At 38.6% G+C, this 14,734-nt stretch overlaps 1 protein-coding gene across 2 annotated transcripts in view; it reads right to left on the reverse strand.

Moving 5' to 3' along the window:
• Nucleotides 1-1,083: 1,083 nt before the first annotated feature.
• The window catches only part of FBXW7 (F-box and WD repeat domain containing 7), a 113,150-nt gene continuing 99,499 nt past the window's right edge, over nt 1,084-14,734 (reverse strand). For both annotated transcript variants that reach the window (XM_009283303.1, XM_009283304.2), the window contains exons 7-11: nt 12,976-13,089; nt 9,678-9,859; nt 8,444-8,669; nt 4,101-4,311; nt 1,084-3,100 (exon numbers count right to left, since the gene is read on the reverse strand). In XM_009283303.1, coding sequence (XP_009281578.1) covers nt 2,832-3,100; nt 4,101-4,311; nt 8,444-8,669; nt 9,678-9,859; nt 12,976-13,089 — 1,002 coding nt within the window. In that variant the 3' untranslated portion in view covers nt 1,084-2,831. The remainder of the gene's footprint in view (nt 3,101-4,100; nt 4,312-8,443; nt 8,670-9,677; nt 9,860-12,975; nt 13,090-14,734) is intronic.

Consider the following 14,734-nt stretch of genomic DNA (forward strand, 5'->3'; position numbering starts at 1 on the left):
GGGGGCTGAGAGTCCTGGCCTGCCTTCTCAGCAGAACAATGTGAAGTCCTGGCAATCTTCGTCGTTTTAGGAGAGGATTAGCTCTTTAATTGTTTTTACATAAATACCAAGACAATCATAGCTTTTATATGTCAGTGCTTGCTGCAATTTTTTTTTTCCTTAAACACCGAATCAATGAACAGATTTTTACAATTTGTGGCTGCTCAGTCATTTTGTACGTCTTTTTAATCTCTAGAGGCCAGATGGAAGCGGGACCCTTCAGCAATGCTTGTTTTGCGTAATGCAGGGATTGGAACTACATTTGAATAGCACATAGTCATAGAAGTATATAAATATTTTTCTTTTCCATCCATGTGTCTCTTCTCATGTTTTGGTTTGGTTTTCTTTAATCAGTTTTCTACAGGGAAAACTGTCACGACTAAATAAATGCTATGCCCTGACAGAAGAGCCTTGCACAGAAGAAAATGACTTTGGTCAAGGAGATTCCGGAGAGAAACTGACACTCAAGTGGGAAGTTTCCGAGACGGCTGATGACTGACTTACCTTGGTTTCAGGGCACTGATAAAACTGCTGTTGGACTCATCTGGAATGATGTGGGTGTTTTGGGGTTTTTTTCTTCAGAAGCTTTATTTCAAGTTCTCCTACAGCCCCACCTTTGATTTTAGTTGTATTTATGGATTTATTCTCTGCTGTCAGACTGCAATCAATTGATTGAAATCCATAAATAATAAATACCAAGTTTCAATTTAAGACGCAGTAACAAGATGCTATCGGAAGAAGTTTTACATACTTGAGCAGCTTTTTATAGCTAACTCCCTCCAGAGTCAAATCCTGACACGTTCTTAGCAATAGGAAGCTAATGGCTTTCCCGCATGTTTGTCGAAGCCCACGTGACAAATCCTATACGGCAACTGAGGAGAGGACACTTGCGCACCTGTTTGTGGAAGGGTTACATAAAAAGTCCTGCGACATATTTTAGCATCTACCAGTCAGCTGAGCAACTTGACCTGCTTTACCCTTCGTAGGATCTATGATATTAAATTAACAAGAAGAAATAGAGAAAAAAAAAAAGGACAGACAAACTAACATGAAAAAACACATTTTATTGCACTTAAGTTATAAGAAAATAAAATTTCTAAGTGAATCAAACCATAGACACAATCCCTTTAAAGGTTGTTTTCCTCCATCATGTCAGGTTGTTACGTAACTAAAATTAACCAACTGGAATCTGATTGTTTTAAATCAGACTATAAATAAAACAAAAACAAAAAAAAAAGGAGGAAAAAAGATCGCCTAGGATACAGTGTTAAACCACTTTCACAGTTCAGCTTGAGTTGTGGCTCTTGGAGAATGAGGCAAACCATTTGACTCTTTCGTTTCTCATTTTGTTTGCATGTGACATCTTTACAAAAACGTAAGTTTTTGCTCTGTCAGTTCCTCCCAGCAATAACTGTAACAGTTGTTTTTTCTCAAATACTGTAAAACACTAAGACTGACCAGCAACTTTATTTTCATTTTTGTATTTTATATTTTTTAAAAATTTTGTCAGTTTTTTAATGTATGTTCATTCCATTCACCACAGCCCTCACAAAGAAAAATTTCCCCACAGAACAGGCTGCAATAGCTTTGTTCTAAGGAATGTGTTTTAATTTTTGCCCAGAAAAAAGAAAATAAGCTTTGCACACACACTCAATTCTTTATTTGCAGGCAAACTTCACTCTTAATTGTCTGAAACTCTTCCACTCTCAGCCTCTTAGAGGCACAGTTGGCTCAAGTTTCAGTGGCAAAAAGTCTTTTTCTGTAACCAAACTAGAGCAAATTTGGAATTCAGTCTGGGACTAAAACGTCACAGCAGAAAAAAAAATAAAAAAAAATAATTTGCTTTTCTTTCTTTCATTTAGCAGCATAAATAAGTTTGGCCACTGGGAATACAGTACAGGGGTGGGACAACAATCCCGTAATTGAAGACCTACTTCTAGCACCAGCATTGCAAATTAAATCCATCAGAGGACTCTCAAAACCCAGGACAACTTGCCACCTCAGAGCAACTTATGCGTTGAAGAGTGTAGATGGAAGCAACAGTAAATAGATTAAACAGAGGCTAATACTGTGATTGACATTGGCAATGGTTGGCAAAAAAAAAAGAGGAATAAAAGAAAAAAAGAAAAAGCTCTGATAAAACTGTACAAAACAATTCACAGTAATATTTTAGCTTTTCCACACCAGGAATGGACTCTTTGTTTTTGTTTGTTTTTCTCATTGCAGATGCTCTCTAGTTTTTGAAAGTCAACCAGTGACTGCTCGTAGAGGTTGGAAGGGACCTCTGGAGGTTGTCCGGTCCAACCCCCCGCTCAGAGCGGGGCTAAGGGACAGCGCGTTGCTCAGAGGGGCTGCCGGGACCCAGGCTGGCCCAGGGGTGCACGAGCAGGCTCGCCTGTGCAGCTTCTTTCATGATCTTTGTGGTAAAATAACCTGTTAACAAGAACTGTAACAATTTTTTTTTTCACCTCCAAATTGCTCAAGGAGCAGCTGGAGGAATGTAAAGAAATAATTGCACCTGGTTTCATTTCAAAAGTCGTATTTTTGTAAAGCTGCCCCGGTCAAAAGTGTAGCCTTTTTATGTGACGAGACAGCAAATGCCTCTCTTGTCAGTTATAGTTTGTCATCTTTGTCTTCTCCTTCGTAGTCTGTAGGTCTTTAGGATCTGTTGCCCCAAGCCAACATCCTGCACCACCAAGGACAAGGGATTTTTTTTCCTTTTTCTTTTTTTTTCAGGGGGAGGGAAAGGAGAACATAGTCTACACGTTTGGACAAATTCATCTTTCTGCCCTTCACTTCATATCCACGTCAAAGTCCAACACCAGCAGCTTTGTTTCCTCAGTCCCGTTGCGGCTCCCAACCGCACACACTAGCTTTGTGTTAGAAGCTCGGATCCGCCACACGACGCCTCCGCTTCCCCCGCTCTCCAATGTGACTAGATTTCGGATAAATTCACCCGTTTTCAAGTCCCAAAGTTTTACAGTCCCATCATCTGAGCTGGTAATTACAAAGTTCTTGTTGAACTGTAAACAGGTCACAGCACTCTGATGCTTGTTGGGACCTGTAACAGTAAACCAAAGCATTTTTATTTGTAATTAGAAAGTGATGTCAGACAGCACTGCATATAGAATAAATACCTAGCTCTTTGCATACAGCTTTTTCTACCTAGATGTGTTAACTCAGTTGTTGTGCATTAAAAGGTAACAGAAGCCTTGCTGTGCTTTCAAAAAGTGAATGCAGGTATAGAAAAAAATCTTTGTTACAGTGATCTCGTTTTGTTGTATACAAGCAGGAGGGCAGGTGTGCACTTGGACATTCATGAAAATGAACTTAACCATCCAGAATGAGGTGACTGCTGAAGGCATTTGTCTCCAAGTCCCTTTGGAGTGTTATTATGCGATTACTCTATCAGTAAATATTGACAGTTATATATTGACATATAAATATATACTGTTAAAACAGCAGAGTTTGCTTTACAGTGAAATTTAATTTTCTGCTCCAGCCAGCGATGCTGCATATGATATATGGGAATGATGTTAAGACCTTTTTTGGAGGGGAAACAAAACAATGTGTTCGTGTGCACGATGCCTGAGTGGCAACTGTCAGAATGGAAGTGGAAATCTTTCTTCTTACGGAAATAAAGAAAACATCTTCCACTCATTTCTCTTGATTTATTGCAACAGACAGCGTCCTTCGCCTCCCGATCCAATTAATCAGTAGGCTTTGAAACATCCAAGTGATCCCTAAATAAATACGCTGACTGTTTTGAGATGTCGTTTCCTACATATTTCTGTGGCTTATTAGGCTAATATACCTGTAGCAAATCGCTATCAGTCCGACCATCTGCCTTTCATAACAGGCGAGTGATTTGAATAGATTAGATTAAATCCATTTTGTTCTTCTAATTCAGAGAAAGATCATACAGCTGTCATCAGAAAAATATTTAAGTTGTAAGTGGTCTGTGCTTGTTTCTTTGTATGTAGTTTTTAGGTTTTTATATAGAACCTGCCACGTAGATTACTGCAGGCAGCTTGATTTACATGAAGGTAGTTTAAGCTCACCTTGCAATGTCTGTAAACATTGTCCTGTTTTAATGTCCCAGATTTTGACTGTAGAATCGGCATTCCCAGACACGAGTATATTGTCCTTGAGTTCCATTCCACTTGTGAGAGACTGGTGGCCTGTTAGCGTGTGAATGCAGTTGCCTGTCTCCACATCCCAAACTCGGATGGAAGTGTCAAGAGATCCACTCACCACATGGATACCATCAAACTACAAGAAAGGTAAATCTATTACAAACAATTACATTAGGCTCTCGCAATGCTCTGTATGAAGAAGGCTATTAAGCATTTAATTCACTAAATGCAACATTAGGTACTATATATATATTCAGAAGCTGCATTACAAAATAATAATTCAGTCTAAGTAGAGATAGCCACGTTTGATATCAGAGCAGGTGATTCATGGTCAGTGTAATTTCCTATGAGGTACATGGCTCAAGGAGAAAGACTCTGAACCGCTGGTCTTTTAAATGTAATACAACTCTTTTAAAACACAACAGACTCCTGACTATACTGCAGCGTGCAATAGTAAGAGAATGCTCTTTTCCTAATAAAGACATTAACAAGCCAAACCTGCTTTTCACAAGGCAGAGGGACTTGAAGCTGGAGAAGGGTAACAACATTAATCCAGAATCATCTACACAGAAACCAAAACATAGGAAAACAGAAGGGATGTAATTGAAAAATGCCGGGTTTAGCCATTTTATAATCACAATTCTGTGCAGTAAGGAACTTTAACTTCCTAGTTATTGTTGGGATAGGTATACAGGCTAACACGGATGTCCAAATTCTTGGATTTTCTGGTCTTATATGTAAAATAAAAAGATGTAGAACACGAACACGGAGAGCAGTCAGCTAAGAGATGAGACACTTTTGACCAAGAGGACTGGATACATAGAGAATATAAAGCTGGAAAGTACCTTGGGAGAGAGTGACAATGACATAAGAGTCCAGAATTCTCAAAAAAGGAAGGAAAAAGAGCAGTAGAATAAAACAGTGGGCTTCAAGGAGGAATACTTCAATAAATTGAGACTTCCTTCCCATGAGGTTTTTATATATCTATTCTCTGAGGGGAAGAAGAGTTCAGGAGAGTTGGCGCTTTCTTAAAGACACAAACTATCCTTGTGTGGAGGAAAGACAGGAAGTGTAGTAAATTACCAAGACTTGGCTAAAGCGCAAGGAATTGTAGAAAAAGTAGAAACTAGATCAATAGATGTGTTTAAAAGAGCACACTGGGACAAAATCAGAAAGGCAGGGCACAAAACAAGATAAAACTAGCAAGAGCCGTTAAGGATGATAAAACACTATTCTGTAAAACAAAAACAAGAGGAAGGCCAAAATAAAAAAAGCTCATTTATGCTCAATGGGAAGGAAACACTAAGTAAGACCAGCTATTTCATTTTTTTTTGCTTCAGTCCTCAGCCATCTGAGTGTAGGCTCACAGCACTAACACCACTGACAACTGAGTACAAGCTTTTGCTAGAATGAGGAAAAAAAACACATAAGGCAAGTTGTTTTAAGACAATCTCAGAGACATCTGCTGCTATCTTTGAGAACCCATGGAAGACAGACAAGGTTTCAGATGGCAAATACAATTCCTTTCTTTATTGAAGGAGATGATGATGGGAGATGGGGAATTATGGATCGGTCAGTCTAACTTCAGTTTCCAGAAGAAACTGACAAACCATCAATCTGGTTGTAAGCCCTTAGCAATGCGGTAAGTAGCAGCAAACAGATTTGTGGGAAAATCTTAACCAGAATTTTTTTTTTTCTGTGACAGAGTAAAAAGCCATGTGAAACAGCAGATGTCTTGGTTGTATTTTCACAAAGAGGGAGGCAAATTTGACGCAGGGATACTATCCCATTCAGAACTTTGTTCACAGCATTATTAGAGCTATCAGAAAAGAGTTCCGGGGGGTCTGGAATTTAGTATTTTCATTAGGATTTGGGTGACATTTGAAATGGTAGAACTGACCCAAAGCAAAGAGTGTAAAAGTCAAGGGAAAACCGTGAAGATCTGAGCTTGCCAGAGAATGAATGAAGGTACAGCTGCAGCCTGGGAGAATGATGGCTGGGCAGGAGTCTTTGTTACAGCTAGGGCAATCCGGCACTACTTGTCCATGTGGACGGACGGGTATCTCATAATGGTGAAGAAAGAACCCAATTAAGGGAACTGAACTATCTGAGACAGCTTCTTTTTATAAAACCTGCAGAAAACTAACATCTTAGACCTCTGCAGTCAAACATGGTTGAGCATGGCACCTGCATTCAAAAGAATGTAGAGAGCGACTGGCACATACAGACTGCTTATCTGCTGTATACGTTGCATTTCTGGTGAAAATATAGCAAAAAAAAAAAAAGACAGACACTCTAGTATCTGAAATAGGGATATGCTATATAAGGCATGTAAAATGACTTTTCACTTCTAGTAAGCATTGGTAAGACTTTGACTGGAAATTTGCATTCTGTTTTGGGCACCCTGCTTCCAGAAGAGGATGTGAACAAATTTGAGTTCAGATAAAAGGACGAGGAGTGCTAAGTGGCCTAGCAGACTTGTTGGGTGGAAACACTACAGAATGTTTTTCTTTCCTAAACAGAACTAAACCAGATTGATGTAACAAATTTGGAATTGTTCCCCCCTCTCCTGCAAATTAGTTGTATTCCATATACATAAGCTTTAAGGCTGGGCATCAAGACAAACTTTACTCTGATATTGCCACAGTCAAACAGACAACGGTTTGGATCAGTGCTTAAGGATCTCGCCGTTAGGGGTCTACAACTGGGGAAGTACTGAGGTATAACAGAGCCTGCCATGGAGCGGGGACAGGGAGGACAGGCTGGTTATTCAGCCTGATTATTCTGTTTATGGGAGTTCTGCCGTTTCGGGCTGTTTCGGGCCCAAGGGCAGGAGCTCACCATACAATTTTAAAGACTCTGTCTGTTCTAAAACTGTAAGCACCTGCAGTCTCCTGCCCCCCAGAAATTTGTTTTAGCATACCAAGTTCCATTTACAGGGTGTAAATAGTATCAGTCTGTGTAACATAAACCCAATTATTTGATCCATTATTACTACAGTATCAGACCGAGACATGAATATTCATAAGCCAAAATAAGAGCCACTGGTGAAGATAAGGCAGAATAACATATACTGTTCCCAAACTGCCCCAGATGAAATACAACCTTCAGAATATTTTTAAGAGATAGGTAGGTAGTACAGCATTTTTAACTTGTTTGCTGCTTGTCTAGAGAATCCTCCTCAGCATATGAATTTAAGAGAAGGGCTGGAGATTTCTGATAAATTTTACTACCTATTTTGGGAAAGAAAACCAATTAGGTATTTTGTTCATATGTAATCTATTATGGCGAGAGATACCTTATGATGAAAGCATTTATGAAAAATGTCTCTAGCACTGAGCTTCACTTTCCGAGCCACAAACCAGAGTAGTTACACGCCGAATGCAATTTCCCGATTCTGAACTGTCTTTGTTAATTTCTTTTTCAAGTCCTGCCAGATTGTGGTGAGAACAGGCACAAGCATGAAATTAATTTCTTTCGCCTTTCAGCGCCTGGAAGTGATGCTTTGACTCTGTGAATGAACAAGATGATCTTTTGGGTTAGTAAAGGTAAGAAAAGTCTACATGAGGTCTATGTGTGTCTTTGCCAGCACAGTTCTGATGAGCAGTCGGGTGACTGGTAGGCAATAGAGCCATGCCACAGAGCAGTACCGTAATAACCTGCATCTACAGTAGCATGTCTCTGTTGACAAAGCCTCACCGTTGTAGATCTGGCCTCTACTCAGAGAAGAGGAAGCAGAAGGCTGGAGATTTACATCGGGGCATTAAAATTTTAGGTTCAGCCTTACTGCAAATTACAGTTTGGAACTGCAATATGGGACTACAAAATAAGGATAAACAGTTCTGCATAATTCAGAACATTAATCCAGTGGGTTTTGTAGCACATTTCCAATTACTATATCATCTGATTTATTTAAGGTAGTAACAGTAGAATTTCTTTGGGGAAACCAAAACCGTAGCTCCAAAACACATGGAAGATTTAAAAAAAAACCCCAACCAAACAACCCAGAAAACTACTTACAGAGATTGGGGCTTTATTGTATCGGGTGTTTTAAAAAAAAAAGCTCATCTACAAAAATCTCAGTCTCTAAATTAAGACAACATGTAACTAGTGTAACAAAATGAAAGAGGGGACTATCACAGATGCCTCTATAGTCTTGTGGCCTGTGTGATTTTGGTGTAGGTATCCACAATTTAATAAACAAGGTGAAATAAACCGACTTTGAATGTTACTTAAGGAAACTAAAGCAGCAGATGAAAATTACATACCTGTAATGAGTAGACTCTGTTAGTATGCCCTTGCAGCGTGTGCAGACAGGTCTCTGTCTCCGGATCCCACACTTTGACCATAAAATCATATGCACCACTTACAACCCTTCTGCCATCATACTGAACGCACCGAACTGCAGCTACGTGGCCCATCAGAACGTGTAAACACTGGCCCGTCTCTATGTCCCAAACTCTCAGTGTAGCATCTCGAGACCCACTGACCACTCTGGAGGAACAAGAAAACCCCTCCTGTACTTAGCATTGGACATAAAAGTATTAAAACAGTTAGACGGGTATAAATCAGTTATGAGTTTTAATTTGGGACATTAGATAGCGTTAGTCCACTAGCCACCAAAGATCTGGTCTGGCACGACGTTTTATTAGGGTCGCAAATGACTTGAGTCTTTTTCTTCCTTCCTCTACTCACCTCCTCAGGATCCCTCTATCTGATGTAATTAGCAATCAGTATTTAAAAAGGCACTTCATTCCTGAACAGCAAAACGATGCCATGAGAAACGATGGGGACTGTTTTAATGACTGAGTTAACCAATTATAACAATTAAACAAAGAAGATCTTTAGAAGTTTTAGTAAAGTAACAGTTACTCTGCTTGATTTTTTCAGTTTATACTTTTAAAAGCTTCTTTAGGTATGAACACAAATGAGAAGGAATTAATAGTAATGGAATTGATAAAGAAAAACCTCATTCACTCTTCAAAAAAGAAGAAATGCAACCAACAGGCACTCTGTCCAGCTCCATACCACAGCCCAGTAAAAGAAAGAGCTTTGCCCATGTTTGCTGAATTGAGACACGGTTTACTACTGCAGAAATTATGATATAATCAGTTAAAATTTTAATAAAACACTGCAGTGACGATACTTAAAAAGTCATTCTGTAAAATGAGTAGAAGTCTATAGCATTGACAAAAGGGAGAAATTATCCAGAGCGTGGGAGACTGGATCACAGCGTAACAAAGAATTAGTTTTGAAATAATGCAGAATGTGGCTTTATAAAGTACATGACTCAATTTTCTGCTCTTTCATTAGTACTCATGCTTTTGCTGCTACTAATCATTTCCTCCCTTGTGTTGATTTATGTAGTTTCATGCGAGTCCCTCGCCTGGTTTGCGTTTCGCTCAACATTGGATGAGGTACCCAAGTTTAACAGGCATTTTCTGTGAACACAAGTGTGTATTATAAGCCAAACTGTAGCTGTAGCTTTGGACAAAGCCTTACCTTTTCTCATGGAGATGCATGCAACGCACGGTGGAGGTGTGTCCGTACAAGGTGTGTATGCATTCTCCAGTCTCAGCGTTCCAGACTTTCAACGTTCGGTCTGTAGATCCACTGATGATGATATTGTCCCTCATCTGTGATGACCAGACTCCGCCTGTGTGCCCAACCAGTGTTCTCAAACACTGAAAAGAAATATTTTGCTTAGCTACCCTTTTGACAGAGTTGAATAGAAACTTAAGAAAAAGTAATCTAGGCGGTAACAGTAGTCTCTCATAGCAAGAGCCAGAAGACCCCTGGAGACTGCTTTGTGATTGCACTAAAAAAATCCCACCTTTTAGAAAACACTCATCAAATTTCTCTCTCCATTGTCAGTACTTTGACTATAAGGAATTTTCCCTATAATCTTCCCCTTGATAAACTAAACTGTCTTTCCAAATTTCTCAATACAGGGCATGTTTTGCAGCCTTGAGTCATTTTCCTGGCATTCTTCTGAGTCACTGCAGGTTTTCCAATAGCTTTTTGAAGCGTAAGTGTTAGAATTGGAGAGAGCATTCACTTAGTAGTTTTACCACCAATCTATAAACCATACACTCTTATTTTATTTTTCTGTTTGTTTATCCAAGAAACATTGCATTCCGTAAGCCATAGCTACAGCATCAATACGGCAAAATCACGTTTCAAACCTTTTTTAGACTTTACTGTTGCCCAGGAGAGAATCCCACACTACATAAGCACAGCCTACCTTCTTTGATCCCAAATGTATGACACGATTTCTCACCATGTAGAGACAGTCTTTGCTCACACCTACTTCTCTAAAACCTCCGTCACTCTGGAACACAATGACTTGTCTCCGTCTCTCAGCCTGTATTCCTTACAAGTAACGACTATAGATGCTTTCTCACCAGGCAGCAGTAAGTGCTAATTAGCATGACCAGAAGACATCCTTGCAAGACCCCTCCAGAAAGATACTCCCATGAAGACTCTGCATTTACATTAACAACATGATCTCTATAATTACCCACTTTCTAACCCATTTAAGTATGTGCCATGTTGATTTTTGCATTGCTCTATTTTCTTCAATCGTGTCATGGGGATACAGTCTTGCAGTGCACATAGCCATCTATTTCTGCACTACTATTTTTATCAGTCGAACCTGTAACTGCACGAGGAAAGAGGTCAAGACAGTTTGACGATCTCTTTTTCTGTAATCTAATGCTAAGTGGCATTAATTGCCTGGCCTTCCTTTGACTGTTAGTTGACTCCTCTTGACGTAGTCCAATATGTTTTATCCAAGATAGATAATGTATCCTAAATACCCAGTCTTTCAGTTTACTCCATTTAAATATTGACACAGTTTAGCTTTCTGGCCATCCTTTGGATCTTCTCCTCGTGCTCATACCTTTTGAAAAAAACACCACTTTTACCCCACAGTTAGTTACTTTAGAAAAAAATCATCAAATACAGATTATCTGGGTCAACTGTAGTAAGAAAAAATGTAACTTTGGTAGTTGTTGTTTAACATCCTTGTGAGTTTCTGCTGAAATGAAGTGTTCTATTATCACTGCATGCTATGTTTCCATCACATGAATTTTCTCCCAAAATAAGTATTTTTTTCTGCATCAGTGACAGTATACTAATTTCTGTTGTTAATATCCTGTTCTTTCAAACATCCTTGAAAATGTCTTGCTTTTTTGCTGTACATAGATTTCCTGTTCTTTAACATTTTTTACCAGTCTGCTGCAATTCCTGGCTCCTAGCTTAATTGACTGCTATCAAATCCATCTTTTTCAGTTCATAGCTGTTATTCACTTTTACAGTTCCCGGTTTGGTGTTTTTTTTATTTCAACCGATTTGCTCATATTTTAAGAACTCATCCTTCTAAAGCAGTAAGAACACAGAAGCCTTATTTTGGGCTTTACATCTGTCAAGGGAATTACTTAGTCATGTTCATTTGCACAAACCAACCTTTAGGGTTTTTTATTTTATTAATTCTTCAGCATCAGTAAGCGTGAGGGCTGATACAGCACTCTTCCATCTTTCACATACAATTTCTGGCTCTCTTAAAGGTTTGGGATAAATAGTCACACTAGGATTTGTAATTACTTTCAAAAAATTACTGAACAGGAATTGTTAAGTCATGCTACTATCATCAGTTTTCTCTATTTAAAGGAACATTTTGCTTTTGAGAGGGTGATATGTACAAAGGAAGTATTTTTCATTTGAGTTTAGGCTGCCCTTTTCAATTAAAAAAATGTAAATTTCAATATGGGTTCCTTCATTAGACAGCTGGTTGTAGGGAAGCCAACAGAGGCAGGGTGAGGCTGCCTATTGCTTTTAATTTTATTCTTCCCCACAGTAGTATTTACAATCCCATCAAGGATCTTCTAGGCATGCAAAGACAAATGCTTAATACATTCAGCTTCAACATTATGAAGTGGATACCTTTTACATCTTAAACATGTTATCCTCAACAGCTGTCCTGTTGTTCACGTAACTGTATCATTAAAACAAAGCTAAGTACACACAATACTGTCTAGAAGGAAAAAGTACTGTTTCCCTGATGCCTTTTCTATATCCTTGGAGCATGGTCAGTCAGTCACCTTAAGACAAAAAATCTGTGTGCTGAGTAGCTGTGATGTTCTAACATGAGTGAAATGTTCAGTACTGTCTTTTTGATTGCACATACTGTTTTGCTTCTCGAAGCCAAAATTAAAGTATTAAAGCTTATTAAATTCCTGCCTGAGCTGGATCTAATTTAATAGGAAATATTTAAACCTAAAGCAAGTTACTTTTTTTTTTTCCTTTTTGGGTGGCTCAGCAATGTAGTAGCTTAGAAAGAAAAACAAACTCTGTATTTGAAATCAGAACCAGTAGAATGAACACCCCATTTCAATAACTTGAAAACAACAGAAAGAATGCTAGAAGACAAGTGAGAAAGGGAGATGCAGAGGGGTAAAAGCAGGCTAAATTAAGCTTTAAGGAAGATAAAGTAACGTATCTGTCCAAATTCTTTAGAATCCATGTCACAGACAACTCCACAAGAATAGCAGAATTGCCAAGAGAACAAGGATATACGCCAGTGGCAACAGGAGCAGCACTGCAATTTCACATCAAGGTGACTAGTTTCTGTGTAGGAAAAGATGAGCCAAATGTTTACCGGTACTTTTTCCAATTCTTGCACCAGACGGCACTACAGACCACCCTGCAGTGCGGTCCGATGGCACGGCAGCATTTTTGACATACCGGTGCTCTATCTGTAGCTCATTTCCTAAGGAATTCAGCGAAATAACCGACTTACCTTGCCTGTAACCGCTGACCACACTTTCAGTGTGTTGTCATCAGAGCCGCTCACTATTCGGTTCCCGCAGAACTGAAGGCATGTGATCACGTGGTCATCGTGGCCTTTGAGCACCTGATGATAAAGAACATATAAAACGTACAGTCACAATTTAATGTGGGAGATTAGCGAGAAGCTGGAGAAACAAAGTGCTCTTCTGATTCATAAATTATCATATGCTAGAGTTGCTTCAATAATAATAAGGCCCCTTAATCCTGCGTGTCAAGTCTAATTTACCGCCAGCTGGGACCAAAGAAGGTATTTTCCTTCTTCCATGGAGTGATACTGCATTGCTTAGCAAGCACACCACAGTTATTGTAAGCCTCCTAAAAGTACCAGGAAAAATCCCTAATAAAAGCAGGCTGAATTAGCAACTGGACATTGCTCAATTCCTCTGCAGTTATTCCATCTCTTTATTTTTTAGTTGAGTTACTTCTACCTTTCAAGAGTTGTTTCAATCTTGAACAAAAACGATGGGGTTGTATTTGTATTTCGGTGGTCAAGGCTGACTATATCTATTTTTTTTTTCTCCTTACCAGCCAAGCATTGTAATCTATTAAATGCCAGGCAGCACCAAAGTCAAAAACTAGAAAACCGTTAAGTCAATTAAATACAAACAAAAGCGGTAATTTCATGTGCTGGAAATGTGCACTGGAATGTTGCTCTATAGAGGTGGGATCTTCAATGCTTGATTTGGGAAAAACGGCAATTCAGTATATTTTACTGCAATACAGCAAAAAAGTCCTTATCAGAATACACAGAATGAGGAATTTTTTTATTTAAGATATCCAAACACTTTTCAAGATGTTCATCGAAATGAAACGGGCATCTGGATAATCCCTGAGGCTGTAATTTTAATAATAATTCCAAGATAACTTGATGTGGCGTATCAAGGCAAGAAATGCAGAGCCGCCGCCAGAGATGTACATTAAGTCACGGCCAAATAAACAGCAGGATACAGCCATAGGTTTTCTACGGGAATTTTTTTGTTCTTGTTTTTATTATTTTGTTGTACAGTAATCAAGAAAACAGGCAAATTGCCATAAAACCTTAAAAGGCTATGAATACGGGTCTTCTTCATGTTTCTGACTGCTTGTTCAATACCAGGTTCTATTTCACACTTGCTATTTTATTTTACAAAAGGTTTGAAGTATTGCTTCGTATCTTCATATTGGAAAAGATGGAATGATAACGTATCAATGTCATTAAAGAATTTTAGTATTTTAAAAAACAAAAAAAATCTTAACATGGAATGAAGTTATTGTGCTGCTCAACTGAGAAGAATATGTATAAAAATAAAGCACAAACTCATGACAGAATAGTTGTGGAGTATTTTTATGTTGTGATACGGCCCAGCTCTACAAATACATACATATAGATATATGTATTTTAACATACTATATATGTGTGTGTATGTTTAATTTTAAATATAAGTATTTCCAGTCAGGTTTCTAAGATTATCTGTCTCAAAGAGACTGGCCTATTTATAGGAATTCACGAAATCGTACAGAAATTTTTAGAACAGCAGTGAAAGAATTCTGCTGTATGAAGAATCACATTTTGATTTGCTAATATGGCACTCAGAAGTTAACTTAAACCCAGGGTAAACTAAAATACAGATTATTTTTTTTCTGTAACAATACATTGCTTTTTGTGCAAGGGTAGTCTGGCTTGTCCTTAGGAAAAAAAAAACAAACCTAAGAGTTGATCCTGCTTTTTT

This window comes from Aptenodytes forsteri, unplaced genomic scaffold (assembly GCF_000699145.1).
Source record: "Aptenodytes forsteri isolate BGI_AS27 unplaced genomic scaffold, ASM69914v1 Scaffold6, whole genome shotgun sequence".
Classification (NCBI taxonomy): domain Eukaryota; kingdom Metazoa; phylum Chordata; class Aves; order Sphenisciformes; family Spheniscidae; genus Aptenodytes; species Aptenodytes forsteri.